At 44.6% G+C, this 20,360-nt stretch overlaps 1 protein-coding gene across 1 annotated transcript in view; it reads left to right on the plus strand.

Moving 5' to 3' along the window:
- The first annotated feature begins 9,394 nt into the window (after positions 1-9,394).
- Positions 9,395-20,360, plus strand: part of TECTA (tectorin alpha) — a 171,274-nt gene continuing 160,308 nt past the window's right edge. The window contains exons 1-5 of the mRNA XM_073656655.1: positions 9,395-9,446; positions 11,034-11,167; positions 15,713-16,000; positions 17,484-17,621; positions 18,629-18,794. Of these exons, the coding sequence (XP_073512756.1) occupies positions 9,395-9,446; positions 11,034-11,167; positions 15,713-16,000; positions 17,484-17,621; positions 18,629-18,794 (778 nt within the window). The remainder of the gene's footprint in view (positions 9,447-11,033; positions 11,168-15,712; positions 16,001-17,483; positions 17,622-18,628; positions 18,795-20,360) is intronic.

Raw genomic sequence — 20,360 nt, forward strand, 5'->3', positions numbered from 1 at the left:
TACGGGTAACTAAATGCACATATATTATTGACAGTTTATACAATAAATAATAGGCGATACCCAACTGGGTAACTATTTATAATGTAGGCACTTTGTGCTTATTCCCTAAACCTGGCAGGGATTTGTCCTTGTGTGCTGCGTGTGGACCTTCGTAGCTCTGGGGTGTTACTAGTGTCTGTGCATGCACTTTCTGTTAATCTAACAGGTGTACGTGCTGGTAGATTATAGAACTGCCTTAATCTCTCTATGGGACTGGCAAGTGCACTGTCCACTGGGCCTGCAGGCTTTGCTTCAACGGGTGATCCTCCTCTTACTGGGGACTCTTCCTGTTCCTGAGCAGGTTCTTCCAGAGCGCTCACAGGTTCTTCTTGTGGCTGATAGAAGTGTATTACAGGTATAATCACTGCTCCATCAAGCTGAGGCCAGTCCGCAGGGAAATCTCCTAGAACTGTGTGAAGCACTTCTTCCTTGGGTTCTTCCGGTGCTATAGGAGGTACTTCTTCTTCTGTTGTCTTCAGTAGACCTGGGCACACTTTCAGATGGTCTCTTGAGACTGTTGCAGTTGTTTTTCCTCCATCTTTGCTAATCAGGCAAGTTTTACTGTTATCAAATCTGGAGTTCAGCACTGTGTAGGGCTCTCTTTCCCACTGGTCATCGAGCTTGTGACTTCTTCTATTCCGCTTTAGCACTATCTCTCCAGGTGCCAAGGGTTCTGCTGGGGCATGTTTATTGTACTGTTCTTCCTGCCTCTCCCTTACTCTGTTCAGACCGTCTTCGACACAGGCCTGTACTCTCCTGTACTGCTCTTGCCGATTTGTATCCCAGTCTTCAGTGGACATATCTGCTTCAGGTTCTACCACTCCGAGTTCTATTTCCATGGGCAACTTTCCGGGTCTTGCTCTCATGAGGTACGCTGGGGTACAATTTGTAGAACTCACAGGTATGTGATTGTACAGATCTACCAGGTCAGGTAGTTTGTCTGGCCACTGGTTTCTTTCGTCCAAGGGTAAGATTTTCAGCAGGTCTATGACGATGTTGTTCATTTTCTCACACAAACCATTGGTCTGAGGGTGGTACGGCATAGTCCGGATCTTTTTGCACCCATACGGATGACAGAATTCTTTAAACAGCTCGGCTTCAAAGGCAGGGCCTTGATCCGTCAGCACTTTGTCCGGGTATCCATGGGGCCTGCAGAAGTATGCTTGGAACGTTCTTGCTGCAGTTTCTGCTGTCAGGTCCTTGACAGGGGCTACCACCAGGAACCGGGAATAGTGATCCACCATGGTCAGGGCATAGGAGTAGCCTGACCTGCTGGGTGACAGCTTGACGTGATCCAGAGCAACGATCTCCAGGGGCTGTGTTGTCTTGATGGACTGCAAGGGTGCTTTCTGGCTGCCGTAGTCTTTTCTTCTGAGGCTACAGGGCCCACAATTCCGGCACCACCTCTCTATGGAGCTCCGCATTCCAACCCAGTAGAACCGGTCCTTCAGCAGTGTTTCCAGCTTCTTCCAACCAAAGTGACCTGCTTGATTGTGGTAGGCTTCCAACACCATCTGGATATCTGTCCTGGGTACAACAATCTGCCACACCATTTCATGGGTCTTGGGGTTGACGTATCTTCTGCACAGCTTCTCTCTATAGATGAACAGCCGGCTTCTCTCATTCCACAGTTGCTTGGCTTGTGGAGGAGCATCCTTCTCCAGGTGGGAACCTTCCTGGGTGATCAGTCTTTTGATAAGGCTGACAACCGGGTCACTGTCCTGGGCCTCCTTCCAACTGTGGTGGGGTAGAGGATTCAGCGTCCTTCCCTGACGTCTTCTGGTGACATGTTGCTCATGGACCACTCCACTTCGGTGGAAAGCAGGTAATTCAAATTCCTCTAAATCATCCACTTCATCCTCGGTGTCTGACTGGTGAGGCATCCTTGACAGGGCATCAGCATTGGTGTTCTTGTGACCTGCCCGGTACTTGATGGTGAACTGATAATTTGACAGTCTGGCCACCCAACGCTGTTCCATGGCTCCCAACCTGGCTGTCTCCAGGTGTGTCAAGAGATTGTTGTCAGTAAAAGCTGTAAACTTAGTTGAGGCTAGGTAATGCTTGAACCTTTCAGTGATAGCCCAGACCAAGGCCAGGAACTCCAGCTTGAAGGAACTGTAGTTCTCCGGGTTCCTCTCGGTAGGGCGTAGCTTCCTGCTGGCATATGCAATTACCTTCTCTCTTCCATTTTGTTTCTGGGACAACACAGCTCCCAGTCCCTCGTTGCTGGCGTCGGTGTACAGCAGGAAAGGCTGGCTGTAGTCAGCGTAAGCCAGGATTTCTCTTTTGGACTGTCCTACCAGGAGGTCTTGTAGAGGTGCTACCTTTTTGGTATAGTCCTTTATGAGCCTCCTGTAGTACCCGACCAGTCCCAGGAATTGCCGTAATTCTTTGATGCTTCTCGGTTCAGGCCACTTCTGGATGGCAGTGACCTTCTCCGGGTCTGATGCTACTCCCTCCGAGCTGACTACGTGCCCCATGTACTGAACCTTCTGCTTTAGCAAGTGGCATTTAGAAGGCTTTAGTTTCATCCCATACCGGGACAATGCTTCAAATACCTCCGCCAGGTGCTTCAGATGGTCCTCATACGTCCTCGAGTACACGATAGCGTCATCCAGCAGCACTGTCTCAAAGTTCCGGTGTCCCAAGCAACACTCCATCAGCCTCTGGAACGTTCTGGGTGCATTGCAGAGTCCAAATGGCACACTGTTGAACTCGCACAGTCCCATCGGGGTGGTGAAGGCCGTCTTCTCCCGGTCTTCCTCAGCAACAGAGACTTGCCAGTACCCGCTAGTGAGATCCAGTGAAGAGAAGTAATTGGCAGATTTTAGTGCAGCCAGGGATTCCTCTATATGGGGCAAAGGGTATGCATCTTTATGTGTTATGCGATTAATCTGTCTATAATCTACACACATCCTCATGCTACCGTCCTTTTTCCTGACCAGGACCAGGGGAGCTGCCCAAGGGCTACAGCTATCCCTTACTACCCCTGCCTTTTTCATGTCGTGTAACATTTCCTTGGCTTTCTGATAATGTGCTGGTGGTATGGGTCGGTAACGCTCCTTGATGGGTGGATGGTTACTGGTGGGTATGTGGTGTTGTACCCCTATAACCCTTCCAAAGTCAAGTGGGTGTTTACTAAACACTTGTTCATATTCCTGAACCACTCTGTATACACCGTGTTTTTGGTGGACAGGAGTGGCGTCAGTCCCAACATGGAGCTGTTGACACCAATCCTCCAGCTGTGTTTCGGAGTTATTGTCCTCCACTGTATCTGGTGCGGTCAAGGATTCCACTGTGTGTATGGCATCATCATTCACAGTATACAATCTAGCAACAGTGGCGTATCTTGGCAATTTAACTTCCTCCTCGCCACAATTTAGGAGTCGTACGGGCACCCTCCTATTGCGTACGTCAACTACCCCTCTAGCAGTTAGGAGTGTAGGTCTGTGATCCGAGCTAATGGGCTCCACTACCACCTGGTAGTTCTGTCCCTTGAGACCTATTGCTGCCCTACACCAAATCAGCAGCTCACTCATTGGGGGAATCACAATGGGTATCGGGTCTGTCACCCGTACATTACCAATCTCACCACCTGTTAGCTTTACCTGTTGCTGGTACAGGAGGGCTCGAATCTCTCTCTGGAGCACCTTCCTCTGCCCTGGTTTGGCAGTGTCAGCAATCTGTTGGAGTAAAAACAACACTTCTCCCAAACAGTTACCAACAATATTTGTACCAAGTATCATATACAAGTCTGTATCACCAGGGTTAGATTCCACTACAATCAGTCCCTGGTCCTTTAGTTCCGCTCTCCCCACCTTCACTGTCACATCCTTAACCCCTACTAGGTTAAGAGGAAGGCCGTTAGAGGCATACACAGAGAGGTTCGGGGCTGGTGGATGGAGTTCATCTACGGACCAGTACCTTTTGTAGAGGACATCAGTTATGATGGTTACCTGTGAGCCGGTGTCCAGTAATGCAGGTGTTGCTATACCGTCCAGCACGATGGACAGGAAAGGCCTTCCTCCTACAAACCGATGGTACCAGCTTGATGGGCCTGGTTGATGTACTCCTGGGTGTCGGCCCTCGGCCCCAGGGTTTGCCCGTTTAAAGGACAGTTCCGCGCGGTGTGGCCTGCCTTGTGGCAGCGGTAGCAGATGAAGTCTCCTGGAGGGCGACGTTGGTCGTTGGTCCTCCCACGGGGTGGCATTGTCCTCCTACGGGGTGGCGTTGTCCTCCTACGGGGTGGCGTTGTCTTCCTTCTTCTCCTCATCCAGGGGACATCCTCAGGGCTGTCGGCGAGTAGGATCCTTCCTTCCGGTTCGGGCTCCGCCTGTAGCTGCAGAGTGCTCAGGACAGTGGCCAGGGTTTTACTCAGCTGACGCACTTCAGAGTGCAGGTTGTCCAGCTCGCTAGGGGGCACTGTTTGCATTTTTGTTTCAGCGGTTAATGAAGGAGCAGTGGGTGCTGCGGGCACTGGGGTGGCCCCACCCTGGTAACGCTGGATAGCAGTCCCTGATGTTTCCAGGGGCTGTAGACCCTTAATAGCCATGCCCTTCAGGGTGTCAAAGGTGGCGTCTGGATGATTTAAAGCCCACCACCGTACAGTTCTGCTCTCCTCCTGGGACCTCAACCCCCGGATGAACTGTTCCGTCAGCATTTAATTCTCATTTTGTATGCTGGCTGTACTAACCTGTTTCAGGGCCCGCAGGGCTTCCTGTAAGCGCCAGGCGTAGTCCCGGATACTGTCCTCAGGTTTCTGGGCACAGTGGTAGAACCTCATCTGGAGATCTGTCTCAGTGCGGTTTTCAAACACAGTTTGCAGTCTCTTAAAGATAATGGATACTGATTCCTTGTCTGCGGCCAATATTTTTCTCTTGAACCCAGACAGGGTGTCTGGTTTGCCATCATACTGGGGAAGCAATTTCACTCCAGGGATATATGGCAGGGCCATGGGTATCAACGGAATCACGACCCCTGCTGGTGGGGCGGCCGCTCCGGCCTGTGCAGCGCCGGGCGCAAGTTGAGCATCAGGAGCATTAACCGGTGCTCCGGCGGCTTGCTGGTCGTCGGCCATGGTTGCGCCCCCCTAGTGAACCGTAGCCTACCTCCTGTTTCTTTAATCGGGTAGGCCGCAGCTCCGCAGGCGACGGTCTCCTTCCAGGACCTTGCGTCTCCCTCACGGCTGATGTCAGAGCGTGCGCTTGACAACGGTCTCCTTCTAGGACCTGACGCTTCCTGGTTCGGCGTCAGAGCGCGAGTTTGGGCTTGAGCTTCGCGCGCTTCCAGCAGTCAAGCCTCTCCGATTCCCGCGGTTACGTCCCTCTTCTTCCCGCGCGGCGACTCGAAAATGGCAGACAATGGCGGGAAACAGCGGCAATTGGCGGGAAAACTTCACCACGGTATGCGACACAGTTCTTTAAGTCGCACAGTACCCGATGGCAGCGGGCACGCAATCCTGTTCGTGACGCCAGAAGTTGACGCGCCCCCGGGCAATGGGGTACTCGGCAGCCGGGCCTATAGATGCTGGGGGCTATGTCACAGTGGCTGGCCCGGTCCGTGGCCCAGGGTGGTCAACCAAAAAGGGGATTGTAACTTGGATAGAGATAAAAATAAAGTAAATAGTTTGTGACGCCACCTGAAGTACCTGGTAAGGTTTACCAGCGCTGCTGCAGACCTCCGGGGGGTGATGGGATGGAAGCTGAGGTGTTTCTGCTCCCCACAGGTGGAGCGGGCCCCCGGGGCAGTGTGGAGTTTGGTGGGTGGTGATGCTGGGACTTGTAGTGCAGGCGGGGTGGCGCAGCAGGAGTAATTGACAGAGACAGGGGATTCGCTTCAATACTTTTACTGGTGCGGATGTCAGGTACAGTCCAGGGTACTCAATAGGATGGGTGCACTTCAGGACTTCTCCCCAGTGAGCGGGTATAAGGCCTCCTGGTCCGTGTCTGCCTCTCTGTATGCTCCTGGCCAGCCTGCAACTGGGCCTAGCTTATGTGTCGTGCTGTTCCTTCACCTGTCACTCGGTAGTAGGACCTTCTGCTGGCAACCACTATCCCTGGTAACGCTGGGGCCTTCGTGGTTCCTGGTCCTGTAATGGGTCTAGCTTCAGGTCTGCCAGGGACTTGTAGTCCTCCTGGAATGCCGGTGGTCCCTACTGGGTATAAAGGACCCTGTAGGCGCGGACCCGGTGTCTGGTTATATCGGGGTGAGCCTCTGATGCTCCTCTGCCCCCTCAACTCCTCTCTCCTCTCCTCCATGCCGTCGGCCACACTCGGGGCCCTCAGAACTCAGCAGCAGACACGCTGCGTCTTCACTGCTCTCAGCGTCAGCACGCTCTCTGAACATCTAACTCTGACTCAACTGAGCTGCCTGGCTCCACCTTCCATATGTATATCCCTAACGGGCTCCCTCTGGTGGTGTAATTTGGAAGGGTGGAGGTGTTTGTATGTAATGAGGGCCTCTTGTGGAGAAGTCCGTCCATGCACCCTGGGTCCTATGGTATCTGTGAACAGCAGGGTGCCACATCACTATACCTGCAGAATGCAAAACTAGCATAGGTTTGTAACCACAAGTTCTGAAAAAGAGGGAACATTAAAGAGAACCTGTCTTGTGATTCATACCGGCCAAACCACAGGTTGTATTATTGCAGCCATGTATGTTTTCTTCTGAAAACATAACTAGGAACTTCGCAATTTACTTATTAAAAATATCTCTGCTCTCAAGAACCAAGGTTTTTATAATTTTATAGTTTACTGCTTGTTGCCTAGATTATCGGCCACCTCTTCAGTCCCTCAGCATTGGCTGATTTCTATGCTTTTTGCTTTAGAGAGTCACACAATGTTTTTTGGTCTGAGGGTCACATAAAACATCACAGCATAAATATCTCCTAGATGCTGATTCCATTTTTTGGACTATAACCTATCAGGAGGATAGAGGTCCTCTTCTGTTCCATTCACAATCCAGAGAGGAGAGACCAAGGATTCAGCTTTCACCATTGTAGTTTATGCGAGATGCTGGCACAGTTGAGTGTTTCCCTCCTCCCATAAACTATAATATGCCAGTACTCTTCTTTGGCCACTTCTATTCTTCATCTACTCCTTACGGAGATGATGTCATGGTCACAGACATGATCACAAGGGAACCATAATTAGTTGCCCATCCCTGGAGTGTTACCTGACACTCCTCTAATCCCCAACATGCAAAATACATATGAGCAGCCATTAGACACTGTCAGGCATGTCTGTAACCAGATAGTTGAGGGGCCACACAGAAAAGTATCAAGGGCCCCTCGGCCACAGGTTGTGCATCCCTTCTTTACAGCATGTTAGAGCTGCTGTGAGGCTGGCCGAATTGCTGGATTCGGTCCGCTTAATTGCTTCTGCACTTCTCTGATGTTGCAGAGGCAAAGCTATGTTTGCTTGCAACAGCACAGGATGTACAGTCCGGGCCGGTGGTGCATCTTTGCCGCTGGTCTCAGTGGTCAACCAGGCTGGTGTGCCCCTCTTCAAGATGATGAGCGCTACCCTTTAACCCCTTTACAATCATCTATCATACACATACTGTGGATGAGGAGTGCATGTGTATGAACCTGGGGGGCTGTCTTTAACGGTGTCCATCGCCATCACCACTGCCCCCTTGAATCACCAATGGAAGCAGGGACGTAACTTGAAGCTCATGGGCCCCAATGCAAAAGCTCCAACGGGGCCTCCGATTATTGCAAGTCTTTAATAGTATTGGTCATTTTCATATAGGCCAAAGGGACTTTTTAGATTTCTTCGGCTCCAAGGCCCAGGTGCGATTGCAACCCCTGCACCTAATGGAGTTATGCCCCTGAATAGGAGGTATGAACACAAAGAGTGCCCAGGGCAGCATGAAATTTAAATACGTCCTTAAAAAGAGACGGCATCCGACGTATGTGGAGGAAGCACAAATCCTGAGCCTCAATATACACTCATTCCAAGTGTGTGACATGTTTCATGAAGAGTTTAAAGCACACATGTTAAACTATGGCCTGTGGGCCAAATTTGGCCCTCAGGGTGATTATATTTGGCCCGTGACGCCATATGAAGGACTACGTGGTGCCATTATTCTGTATGGAGGACTATGTGGGACCCATTATTCTGTATGGAGGATTATGTGAGGCCATTATTCTGTATGGAGGATTATGTGAGGCCCATTATACTGTGTAGAAGACTATGTGGGGCCATTATACTATATGGAGGACTATGTGTGGCCATTATTCTGTATGGAGGACTATATGGGCCCATTATTCTGTATGGAGGACTATGTGGGCCCCATTATATTGTGTGGAGGACTATGTGGGGCCCATTTTTCTGTATGGAGGACTATGTGAGGCCATTATTCTGTATGGAGGACTATGTGAGGTCCATTATACTGTGTAGAGGACTATGTGGGGCCATTATACTATATGGAGGACTATGTGGGCCCCATTATATTGAGTGGAGGGCTGTATGAGGATCGCAGTTGGGGAATCATACTTTGCCAGGGGAGTTGAGGGGGATGGGGGATACAGTAGGGTGATCGTACCATACATGTGGAGGGTACTGTTGAGGAATTCACCGTGGGGGTATCATACTGTGTTTTGGGGGCACTTTTGTTGGCATCATACTTCATGGAGGCAATGGAAGGGCAATCTATGGGCTTCAATAGGAGGAAAATTGCTCTGCAAGTGCGGCAAAGTTATTAGATATGCTCCTCTGTGACTCCGCCAAGTATTAAGGTTTTTTTTTTTAATAAATATCAAGGTTGGCCCGTGACTTTGTCCAAGTTTTTAATTTTGGCCCTCTGTGTATTTGAGTTTGACATCCCTGGTTTAAAGGGAACCTGTCAGATGATTCATGCTGCCCAAGGTAATGACTTTCCGGTACTGATTAGCCCAATTGTATTTAGCTTCATTGCTATTTGTAACCCTGCTCGGCTGACACCAAAAAGGACACTCATGAGCGGTGGGATGGGAGGCATGTGCAGCTGGTCGTTGTGAGGGATGTTGATAACAGAAGGAGATGAAGTAGTTGCTCTCATGGGGAAGCTCCAATGATAACTGTTCATAGACTAATGCCATACATTGACATCTTTCACCCATCGGCTATCATTTATGCTTGTTTACAAAAACACTTAATGTACCTATTAAGGGTGATAAAGGAAACATTTTAGAGTTGCTATTAACTTAAATGGCTGAATCTTTGTGCTGTTGATTGCATGGATGTTAATCACATTTGCTATGAACCAACAAACACTAATAGCAATGCAAACATAAGCTACATTGTGTTATTTGTGAATTTGTTCCAATCAGTCCTGTGAAAGCCTAACAGTAATTAATGTCTCTTGTTCTAGAATGAATTATTCATCTCTGCTGGGATTGTGGTCTGCACTTTGCTTGCTACAAGGTTAGCATACACTTTGGAAAAAAAAATGTAGTATCAGTCAAAATATAGTAAAGTTCAATAATGTGATATAAAATATGCACAAAAATATTAATGTTACTTAAAAGCATTGGAACTTATGGATTCATGTGTGATTTGCCCTAAAAGTGTAAACCTAAAACATTGCAGCCTTTGTCATCTCAATCACTGCTTATCCAGAGCGCAGGGTCACCCCTCCAAAGAAGCCAGATGTGAAACAGGTGTTAGAGGTGTTCCTCTGTTTACCAGTCCTGACCCTGGGTAATTATGCTATCTCAGAACTACTTAGAGGCTTAGTTTTATATGCCTTAAGGAGGACTACTTGAGCAACATACAGGTGCATCTCACTAAATTAGAATTTCATCAAAAAGATCCTTTATTTCAGTTCTTCAATACAAAAAGTGAAACTCATATATTATATAGAGTCATTACAAACAGAGTGATCTATTTCAAGTGTTTATTTCTGTTAATGTTGATGATTATGGCTTACAGCCATTGAAAACACTAAAGTTATTATCTCAGTAAATTAGAATACTTTATAATAACAGCTTGAAAAATATTTTTAAAATCTGAAATGTTGGCCTACTGAAATTTATGTTCAGTAAATGCACTCAATACTTGGTTGGGGCTCCTTTTGCATCAATTACTGCATCAATGCGGCAATGTGGCATGGAGGCGATCAGCCTGTGGCACTGCTGAGGTGTTATGGAAGCCCAGGTTGCTTTGATAGCAGCCTTCAGTTCATCTGCATTATTGGGTCTGGTGTCTCTCATCTTCCTCTTGACAATATGTGATTTTCTTATTAAGTGCAAGTGTAGGTAAGTGGGCAGTCTCATAGAAAAAGAATGAAGCAAAGGTGCGCATGCCTGGCCACTGATCCACCCAGACGGGGATCTTTGGAGTCCTGTTCTCAGGATTTGTGGGGGTCCATGATATTATTTTTCAGGGGTCAGCCTCGACTCCTGAGTTCAGGTGAATAGAAATCTTAGTGCATCAGCATACTAAGATAGTTTGGACAATTGTGGCTTCCAACTTTGTGGGAAGTGGGAAACTGTTTGGGAAAGATCCTTTTCTGGACTTCATGACTGTGCCCCAGTGCCCAAGGATAGGCCCATAAAGACATGGTGGGGGGAGTTTGGTGTGGAAGATCCTGTCTGGCCATACAGGGCTCTGACCTCAGCTCTATCCAATTTAAGATGAACTAGAACAGAGATTGTTAGCCCGTCCTCTCATCCAATATCAGTGTCTGACCTCACAGATGCTCTTCTAGGAATGAATTCCCAAGGAAACACTCCAAAATCTTGTAGAAATCATTCCCAGAAGAGTGGAAGTTGTTTCATCTGCATAAGCAGGGTGGTCTACTCCATATTATTGCCTATGGATTTAGAATGGGATAGGTGTAATGTGTAGGTATCCCAATACTTTTGACCATATAATGTATTTGAACATGTAGTGTTCAAAAAATAACAAGCTAGTAAACCATAAATCACCTGCAAAATGAAATTATTTATTGCTTTTATTTTACAATTATCTTCGATGCACGTTCATGGACAATTTTTCAATTTGTTACAGCTCATTCAAAGACGATATTATATCCGTTCTGGCAGAATGACACTAAAACACCAAAGGTGGATGATGGGAGTTCTCCTGAAATTAAATTGTCTCTTCCTTTTATTTTTTTTGGCGTTCCATACAAAGCACTCTATGTAAGTAACTAAAAATTACTTTTCAATTAAAGAAGTCTCCCTAAAAAATTAAGAGGATCCATGCTAAAAATAAATGTCTATTTTCTCATGGATTTTGACAGTGTAACATTCCTAAAATACTGTACACCCTAGCAAATTAGAAGATCTGTCGGCTTAGAACTATTGTCATAAAGGTACAGTGGTGCTTGAAAGTTTGTGAACCTTTCAGGACTGTCCACTTTTCTACATAAATTTAACCTTAACCTACATGAAATTTTCACACAAGTCCTAAAAGTAGATACAGAGAACTAAATCAAACAATAAAGTTAAAAATATTAGACTTTGGCATTTTCTTATTTAGGAAAATGATCCAATATCACAGGTCTGTAAGTGACAAAGGTATGTGAACCTTTAGGATTAGCAGATAATTTGAAGTGAAATTAGAGTGTGATGTATTCAATCAATGGGATGACAATCAGATGTGAGTGGGCGACCTGTTTTATTTAAAGAACAGGGATCTATCAGACCATGTGCCCACGTAGCGTTTTTGTTGAATTTTTGCGGCGTTTTTAGGGCTGCGAAAACACTTGTATAACCATCTGCCAAGCAAAGCAATGTGAATTCAGATGTGCTGTGAACATGATGCGCTAATTAGCGCGCCGAATTCGCATTGCATTGCAAAACGCAGCATGACCATTACTACCGCGATTACGCTGCAAATTCGCAACTATTGAGGAACATTGAATATATATGTGGATTTGCTGCGTTTCAATTAAATTCAATGGCCGCGAATTTGCAGTGTAATTGCGGTGCGTGTGGTACCCGGGACGAAGAGGAGGCTACAACTCCTCTTCATCCCGACTACCACGAGGTGAAAAAAAGAAATAAATAAGTTAAAAATAAAAAAAAACCTGTATACTCACCTCTCCGGTCTGCTCCAGGCCGCATCCTCTCTCCTCGGCGTCCCGCGGTGTACTTGCAGGACCTGCAGTGACATCATTTAGTCAGCTGATGGTCATGCGTGATGATCGCGTGACCATCAGCTCACTAAATGATGTTACCGCAGGTCCTGCTAGTACACCACGGAACGCCGAGGAGAGAGGATGCGGCCGGGAGCAGACCGGAGAGGTGAGTATACAGGTTTTTTTTATTTTTAACTGTTTAATTCTTTTTTTTTAACTATAGATGCAGCATTTAAAGCATCTAAGTTGGTCACACAAAGTAAATCCATGCCAGTTACATGGATTTATATTGTGTGACTAACTTGTCAAGCACTTTTCCAAGTGATGCTTAAAATCGCTTGAAAAAACACATGCGAAAACCCATGTAAAAACGCTGAAAAAATGCTTCTCTCTGGCAGAAAAAACGCATGTAAATCTGCATGTGTTTTTTTCTGCCAGAGAGAGGCAAAAACGCTCTGCATCAAAGTCTGGTTTTCACAACACACCTTTGTAAATGTATCACAACAGAAACAAAGGAGATTTCTGAGAAACTCAGAAGAGTTGTTGATGCTCATCGGGCTGGAAAGTTTTACAAAACCTTCTTTAAAAAGTTTGGACTTCACCAATATACAGTCCTATAGAATGTGTATAATGGAGAAAATTCAAGACTATTATTACCCTCCCCAGAAGTGGTCAACCAGCAAAGATCACTCCAAGAGAAAGGCAAGGTCAAAAGAGCTACCCAAGTTAACCTTTAAGCAACTAAAGGCCTCTCTCACATTAACTAATGTCAATATTCATGAGTCCACCATCAGGAGGACAATGAACAACAACTGTGTCCATGGCGAGATTTCAAGGAGAAAGGCACCGCTCTCCAAAAAGAACATTGCTGCCCATCTGCAGTTTGCTAAAGATCATCTGGACAAGCAAAAGGGCTATCAATGTTCTGAGGATGGATGAGTAACTGAAATAGAGCTTTTTGGTTTAAATAGAAGAGTTATGTTTGGAGGAAGAAAAACACTGCATTACAGAATAGAAACCTCATACATCTGGGAAACACGGTTGTGGTACTATAATGGTTTGGCCTGGAAGGACCTGAAGTGAGCAGTTCACAGGAGAAAACCCACCAACCTAAGAGTTGAAGCTGTTTCGTATGGAGGAATGGGCTAAAAATTTTCCAAGTCGATGTGCAGATCTAATCAACAATCACTGAAAACATTTAATTGCAGTTATTGCTGCATAAGTGGGTCCTACTGGATACTGAAAGTAAAGGTTCACATACTTTTGCCACTCACAGACATGTGATACTGAATCATTGTCCACAATAAAAAATTACAAAGTCTTATATATTTCATTCATTTGTCTGATTGATTGATTTTGTTCTCTCTATCTGCTTTTAGGACTTATGTGTAAATCGGATGTAGTTTTAGGTCAAAATGCAGAAATACGAAAAATTCCAAATAGTTCACAAACTTTCCAGCACCACTGTGCAGGTAGAGCAGAAAAAGCACAACAGGGGAATTAATAAGTAGAAAAAGATGTTTCCATATAAGGCTAGGGTCACACGATCAGAGTGTGGTCAGAGTGTGGTCAGAGTGTGGTCAGAGGGTGATCAGAGTGTGATCAGAGTGTGATCAGAGTGTGGTCAGAGTGTAGTCAGAGTGTGATGTGATTTTCTCTGATGTGGATAATTAAAAAAATCTCCATCTTCTCCTTCCAGTGTGTTCATGAAAATCAGACCACACTTGTCCCCCCCTCATGGTCGTTAGGGTTCGTGCACACGACCATAATGATCAGATGAGTGCTATCTGTCGTTTTGACAAACAGCACTTGTCCTCATGTATTCTATGGGGCTGTGCACATGTCCTATTTTTTCCTTGGACTGAATTGGTCCGAGCAAAAAAATCACATCATGCACGAGTTGCCTCTGATCAGATGGCACTCGCCCATTCTTATCTATGGGTCTGTGGAAATCATCAGCCTGCACTCGGATGACATCCGAGTTGTGGTCCAATTTTTACAGAAACACTGAATAGAGAAGATGGAGATTTTTTTTTTAATTCTCCATGAGAATATCGGATCACACTCTGATCAAACTATGATCAAACTTGGATGAGAGAAAGACAGTCGTGTGACCCTAGCCTAAGTGTCAATAATCTATGTACTAAATGGTTACTTTACGTTTAAGGGGGTGTACAAAGTTTTTAAATTACCCGCTATCTATGGGATAGGAAATAATTTTTCAATCACTGGAGGTTTGACCGCTGGAATCCCCACTGCTTCTATGATCGAGGCTCTGAAGATTTTGGTAGCAATATTTGTGGGATTAAAGGTTACAACCATTGGCTAAAGGTTACCAATCAGGGGGATCAATGTCTATATCTTCTAAAAATCTCTAGAACAAAGTGTTTCCTCTTGTGGTTGGCCATTGTCAGAACATGTCATTTTAGACATTAATGAATCATTGATTCTGCCATAATTGAGCTGAAAAAACTGTATTATGCGCCAAGTATGGAATTATCCCTCGATTGCTTCCAATGATTACACTCCAGTTTATTGGCCTGGTTTAATTTTCAAATGTGCCATCCATTCAATAGGTCCTCCTGCCAATTATTGTGTAGCTTTCAACATTGAAATTGCAACACCAAGAAGGTAAAGTCGTGGCAATAAGGAAATTGCAGACTGGATAGGCTTGTTAATGATCTGCAAATTATGAAAAAGTGAAAACAAAATGTTCAAAACATCTTGATTTATTATCGAGTATGAGTGCCACATGGAGAAATCTCCATACTTACATGTCTTGGCTGCTATCAGTGAGGTTATTAATGGTCATCTGATGGACGCTCTGCCACATGGCATTGCCAACGTGGTCTCCATAGAGAGTATGAAGGCTGGAATGGAGCAATGGAAGCTTAAATGGAGGTCTGTTTTCTTCAGAATTGAGTCCTACTTTTGTCTTTAAAGCAATGACAGTTGGAGATTAGTCTGAGGACCACATGGGCAACACTATGAAGAGGCCTTCATTAGGAAATGTCACACCTGTCCTAACCCCAGGATTATGGTGTGGGGTGACATAATGTACTGTAGCTGGACCCCTCTAGTCTTCATTCCAAGTTCACTAACAGCTTGGCATTACATTGTTTTAGAGGTGGAATCAGTGGTACTGCCATTTCTCCGAAGTGTCCCTAGAGCCGTTCTTCAACAAGACAATACCAGGCCCCATGTTGCTCATGTTATTATGAAAGGCCTGCGTGGCCTAAAAATTCTACCATGGCCTGCAATGTTTGTGGTCTTGTGTCCCATAAGTCAATGCCGCATGGCAGAACGTTCCTCAGACAACCACTAATAACCTCACTGATAGCAGCCAAGAAGTGTGGATATTTCTGCATGTGGCACTCATACACGATAAACTGAAATGTTTTGGAAATTTTCTTCCATTTTTTCATAATTTACACATCATTAACATGTCTGTCCATTCTGTGATTTCCATAACTCCCAGACATTTCTTGGTGTTGCAATTCCAACATTGAGAAATTTATGTTTGTTTGGGCTTTCAAATTCATAACTTTATGTGAATTTACAGTGGTCATCTTTTGATCAATAACTTTTCTATTTATTTCCCAAGGTCAACAACAATGGGGTTATCTCCTTCAATGTTCTTGTGAGCCAGTTTACTCCTGAAGCTTTTCCGCTAGCTGATGGGCGTGCTTTCATTGCTCCTTTTTGGGCAGATGTTCATAATGGGATAAGAGGAGAAATCTACTACAGAGAAACCACAGATCCTGCTATTTTGAAGAAGGCATCTAAGGAAATTAGGAAGCATTTCAGGAATCTTACCTACTTCTCAGCCACTTGGGTCTTTCTGGTCACGTGGGATGAGGTCACCTTCTATGGAGGAAGCAGCACCACTCCTGTAATTTTTATAAGTTAGAATATTGCTGAATATATTAAATAATTTATGAAGGGGACTGGACACTGGTGCATTTGGATTGTAACTAGGGCCCATGTTCTACAGGAACTGCTGCTTAATCCAAATGTTTGAGCAATGAGCTTTATTACTGTAGAGTTTATACCACTGTAAATCTGTAGCTACCTTTCAACCAGAGCTATTATATTTTTTCCTTTTTATTAACGCTTCTATTAATTCTTCTTTTTTCAGTCCTATTTGGGAGGCCTGAGCCTGAGATCTCTTGTACAATAAATTGCAATACTTCTGTATTGCAGTGTATTATAATTTTGCCATTCTCCTATGAAGCTCTGTCCTTGACCTGTCTCTTGCAGGACTTCATACAAAACATGGAAGCCTTAAGGTGTGGGCCATCTGTCAGGTCCTAGACCCGCTCCATACACATAGTACACACATCTACCATAGAAGTTTGGCAGAAGTTACTAAAAGGTTACATGCATATTATCTTCATTAAAGTAAATTTGCTTTTAGTTTTTCATGGTCGTGAGCATTTTAGAGGAAAAATTATTTTGGAGAAATAATTAAATTTAAAGTTTTATCAATTCATCTGATTTGCTGCTTAAAAGTCAGTTTGGGTAAAATTAGAAGAATCTTACCAAAACCTTTGTCTCCATACTTTCAGCACATAATCTTTACAAGGGGCTACACCAAGTTCTGAAACTTACCCCATTCATTTGGTAGCCATTAATATTAAAGTGCTAGAGATTAGTCCCGTGACAGCGTGGCAAATCAGGGATGTTCATGGTTGGAGCCGATTTTTTGGCGCGAACTGGCCGGAACCACGAACACGAATTTGAAATGCCGAGCAAATTTGCTCAACACCACTAGAGATCCACTTAAAGGAATCCATAAGCGTGATTTTACATATGTAAGGAGTGGTGTGGCTGTACAGGCACTTGCACTCCAATAAAAATTATACCTTTTAATAGAGAATTGATAAGAGTTGATATGAAGTGATTTGCACATCCCATTGCATTGGCCACAACAGTCATCTGGGGCCTGTGCCCGAGAATGTCGCTTATACCTGATGGCATCCGCGGCTCTAGTTTTGATTAGCTCGCCTGGGTCAATGATGTGCCAGGCCAGCTAATCATAAGTAGAGCCGTGGATGGCGTCAGGTAAGAGCCCGCCCTCTAGTGAAGTGGCCATAGACATTTTTGTTCATAGGTTTCTCCTGTAGAATTTGATGTGTGACCGCTTCCTTTATCCCTCCGCTTGCTATGTGGCATAAACTCTTTTATATTTGCTCTCAGTAAAGGCCGACATACATAAGATAAAGGCTCTAGATTTGAAGTAGCTCTTTGTTAATTGTTGAGTCAGAAGATAATCTCATTGTTCCATGTTCTTTATGTTTCCTTGTTACCTGCCAATCAGAAGGAGATGACAAGAAAAGGGAAAGCTTTTCACGATTCTTTCATTTCATTGACAGGTGAATACATTTCAAGCTCTGCTGATTTCAGATGGCACGTCCAGCTTTGCAATGTTCAATTATGAGGAAATAACATGGACCACGGGGACAGCAAGTGGAGGAGACCCTCTTACAGGCTTAGGGGGTGTTATGGCTCAGGTAGGAAACAGATGTCAACCAGCTTTAAATGTACACGATTATGGAATGGGGAAAATTATTTACCATTGAAATCTACAATGAGGTAAATTTGCTGAAGAAATTTCTGCTTCTAAAAATGTATTGCATGCGTCTGTGCGGACTTGTTTCAAAAGAATGTGGATGCAGTTTTGCAAGATCCATTGACATTAATTTACCAATTTGCAGACATTTCTAAAACAAATTTCTAATATGTGACTGTACTCTTATCCCCTTCCCAACATCGTACGTCAGGGCATGTTGGGTGCGGTTGCACTTAGTGGCTTTAGGGGCTGAACCAACTCCCTACACAGTGGGTGCTAGCTGTAGTATACAGCCAGCACCTTCCTCTAACAGCAGCAAACAGAGCTAGCACCAGTTACTGCTCATGTCTTGTTATCTGATTCATTATGGCATATTCCAGGGGCACACAGGGAGCAGGATGTTGGAGGGCAACCATGGCACATGAACTTGGCGCAGGCTCTGTCTTTCTCCTCTTCTTCTGACTGTACTGCAGAAAGTTACAAAGCCAGGCAGAATGTATTGTATCTTAAAGAGTTATTCCAATCTCAGCCATTCATGAGTAAGATGGGAATAAAAGTGTCTATGTGTCGGTCACAAAAGGTCGGGTAAACTATGCTGTTTCCTTAACCCCTATGAAAATGAACGAGGATTATGGAAAAGTCATTGCTCAGCAAGCTGTTTTTACAAACCCCATTCACTTGTATGGCAGTTATAGAAACAACATAGCACTGCCCCCTTGGCTGTTTCTGCAGTCCTACCTTCCTGTGGATGACGCATACACACAGTTATTCCTATATCAGTCATGAATGGCTCCCATTGGAATGATCGTTTAATTCACCTCTTTATATTGGGAAACCTGGTGACAGGTTCCCTTTAAAGGTATGCTACCATAGACCACTAAATGGGTTCTTTATCTGGATTATTTGATGCTGTCAAAAATGCAAAAATAATTTCTCATTTCTTTTTAGGCTGGATTTAATGGTGGAAATAGTACTAATTTTTTTAGTGTACCCGGGTCCCGGTCACCTGAGATCGTCAATATTGAAGAAAGTACTAATGTGAACATCCCAGGACGCTGGTTATTTAAAATAGATGGGAAGGAAATTGATCCCGCTAATGGCTGTAGTCTAAAAGGTACATAGTTTTCCATGTGAAATCCTATAACGTATGATTGCCCAGCTTACCGATGCTATGGTGTTCTGGCTTTGTACACCGTTCACTTCTGGTGGGAACGAGACCAATCACCAATCTGATAATGATGACTTATACTAAGGAACAGGTTATATCTTAGCCCTAGATTTCACCTTTAATGAAGCAGTGGCATCAAAGTTTTTATCTCCTTAATATAGTGCAATCATCATATTATATAGCACTGTGTACTTACAATTGCTCATTTGGCCTTTGTACCCAGCTAATTCTTCTCTTTTCCATTAGGTCTATGACAGCACGTGATTAAAAACAGGCTAGTTGAATCCTTCTAAGCTCTATGTAGAAACAAGAGGTCAATTTTGTCTCCACAAGTCATGAGTCACTGCAAAAGTCTCTGCGTCACGGGTGTGTCAGAGGTGACAGACAGTTGCCCTGCAGTTGGTTGCAGGAGATCTCTACGTTTGGCATTATAGACATCTTCTTAGATGAGAGGCTGTCGTTAGGACCCAGCGGCTTCTTCCCTTTGGCTAATTAGCTCTCTTGCCTGAATGTATAAATACCTGGTGTGTCTGAGAGGGAGCTGCCGGCCTTATTCATTTCTACTTGTGAGGATTAGCAAGAGCAATACTTCATCCTCTCAGGAGCTTGAGGCCGTGTGCACATTTGGAATCGTCTAAAGCTAAGCAACTTCCCCCTGTTTGTCTACCCTTGTTGTCTATAGAGTTTAGTGGAGATTGACTAGTACTCATCTCCTCCCATCCCTAGCCTTAGCCATATGCCAGGGAAAGATAGGGCGAGGCACGTGTTCAGCGATTGGTGAAGAGGCAATATAGGGACGATAGTTGAGACAGGGTGACACTAGACCAGACTAGGAGGTCTTCACTTTCCCCCCTTTCCCTAATGTCTGGGCTCCCTTTCCCTCTTCCCTCTGTATTGCACTAAGTCTTTCCCACACCTGGCGTGACACCCTGGCAGGGGGAGAAGGGAGCAGCTTGATCAGGAGTTGCAGAGGGGAATGATAAGTGCAGGGAAAAGAGATTTCCCGTGTCTACATAAAGCAGAGAAAAGAGAAGAATTATCTGGGTAGAAAGGCAAATTGAGAAATTGTAAGTACCCAGTCCTATGTAATATGATGACTGCAGTATATTAAGAGGAGAAAGACTTTCATGGGAGAGCTTCTTTAAGAAATTTCCTTCTCATGAATTTTCCTTATATTTTGTCAGATAATATGGCCAAAATTATAGGTATACTGTTTATTGTTTTTCTCAAGGATTAAACCTTTACAACCATATTTTTTTTTCATTCTCTTATTTTTTCCCAGTTGAATATGGTTCTTGAAAAATTGAGTTACCCTTTAAAGTTTCAACAGTCTACATTTAGTCCAACTATTCTTGAAAACCATTCCAAATTTCATACATCTAGATGATGTGTCGGATGCATCTATGAACCAAGAGCTTTAATTCTCACTTTCTTTTCTGATTACCATGTTGTCATGTTGGCAGATTTTTCTTTATAGCAATTTTATTAATAACATTTCCTTAATATTTTCTT

This window comes from Phyllobates terribilis, unplaced genomic scaffold (assembly GCF_046119375.1).
Source record: "Phyllobates terribilis strain yellow unplaced genomic scaffold, ASM4611937v1 Scaffold_12__6_contigs__length_324123572, whole genome shotgun sequence".
Classification (NCBI taxonomy): domain Eukaryota; kingdom Metazoa; phylum Chordata; class Amphibia; order Anura; family Dendrobatidae; genus Phyllobates; species Phyllobates terribilis.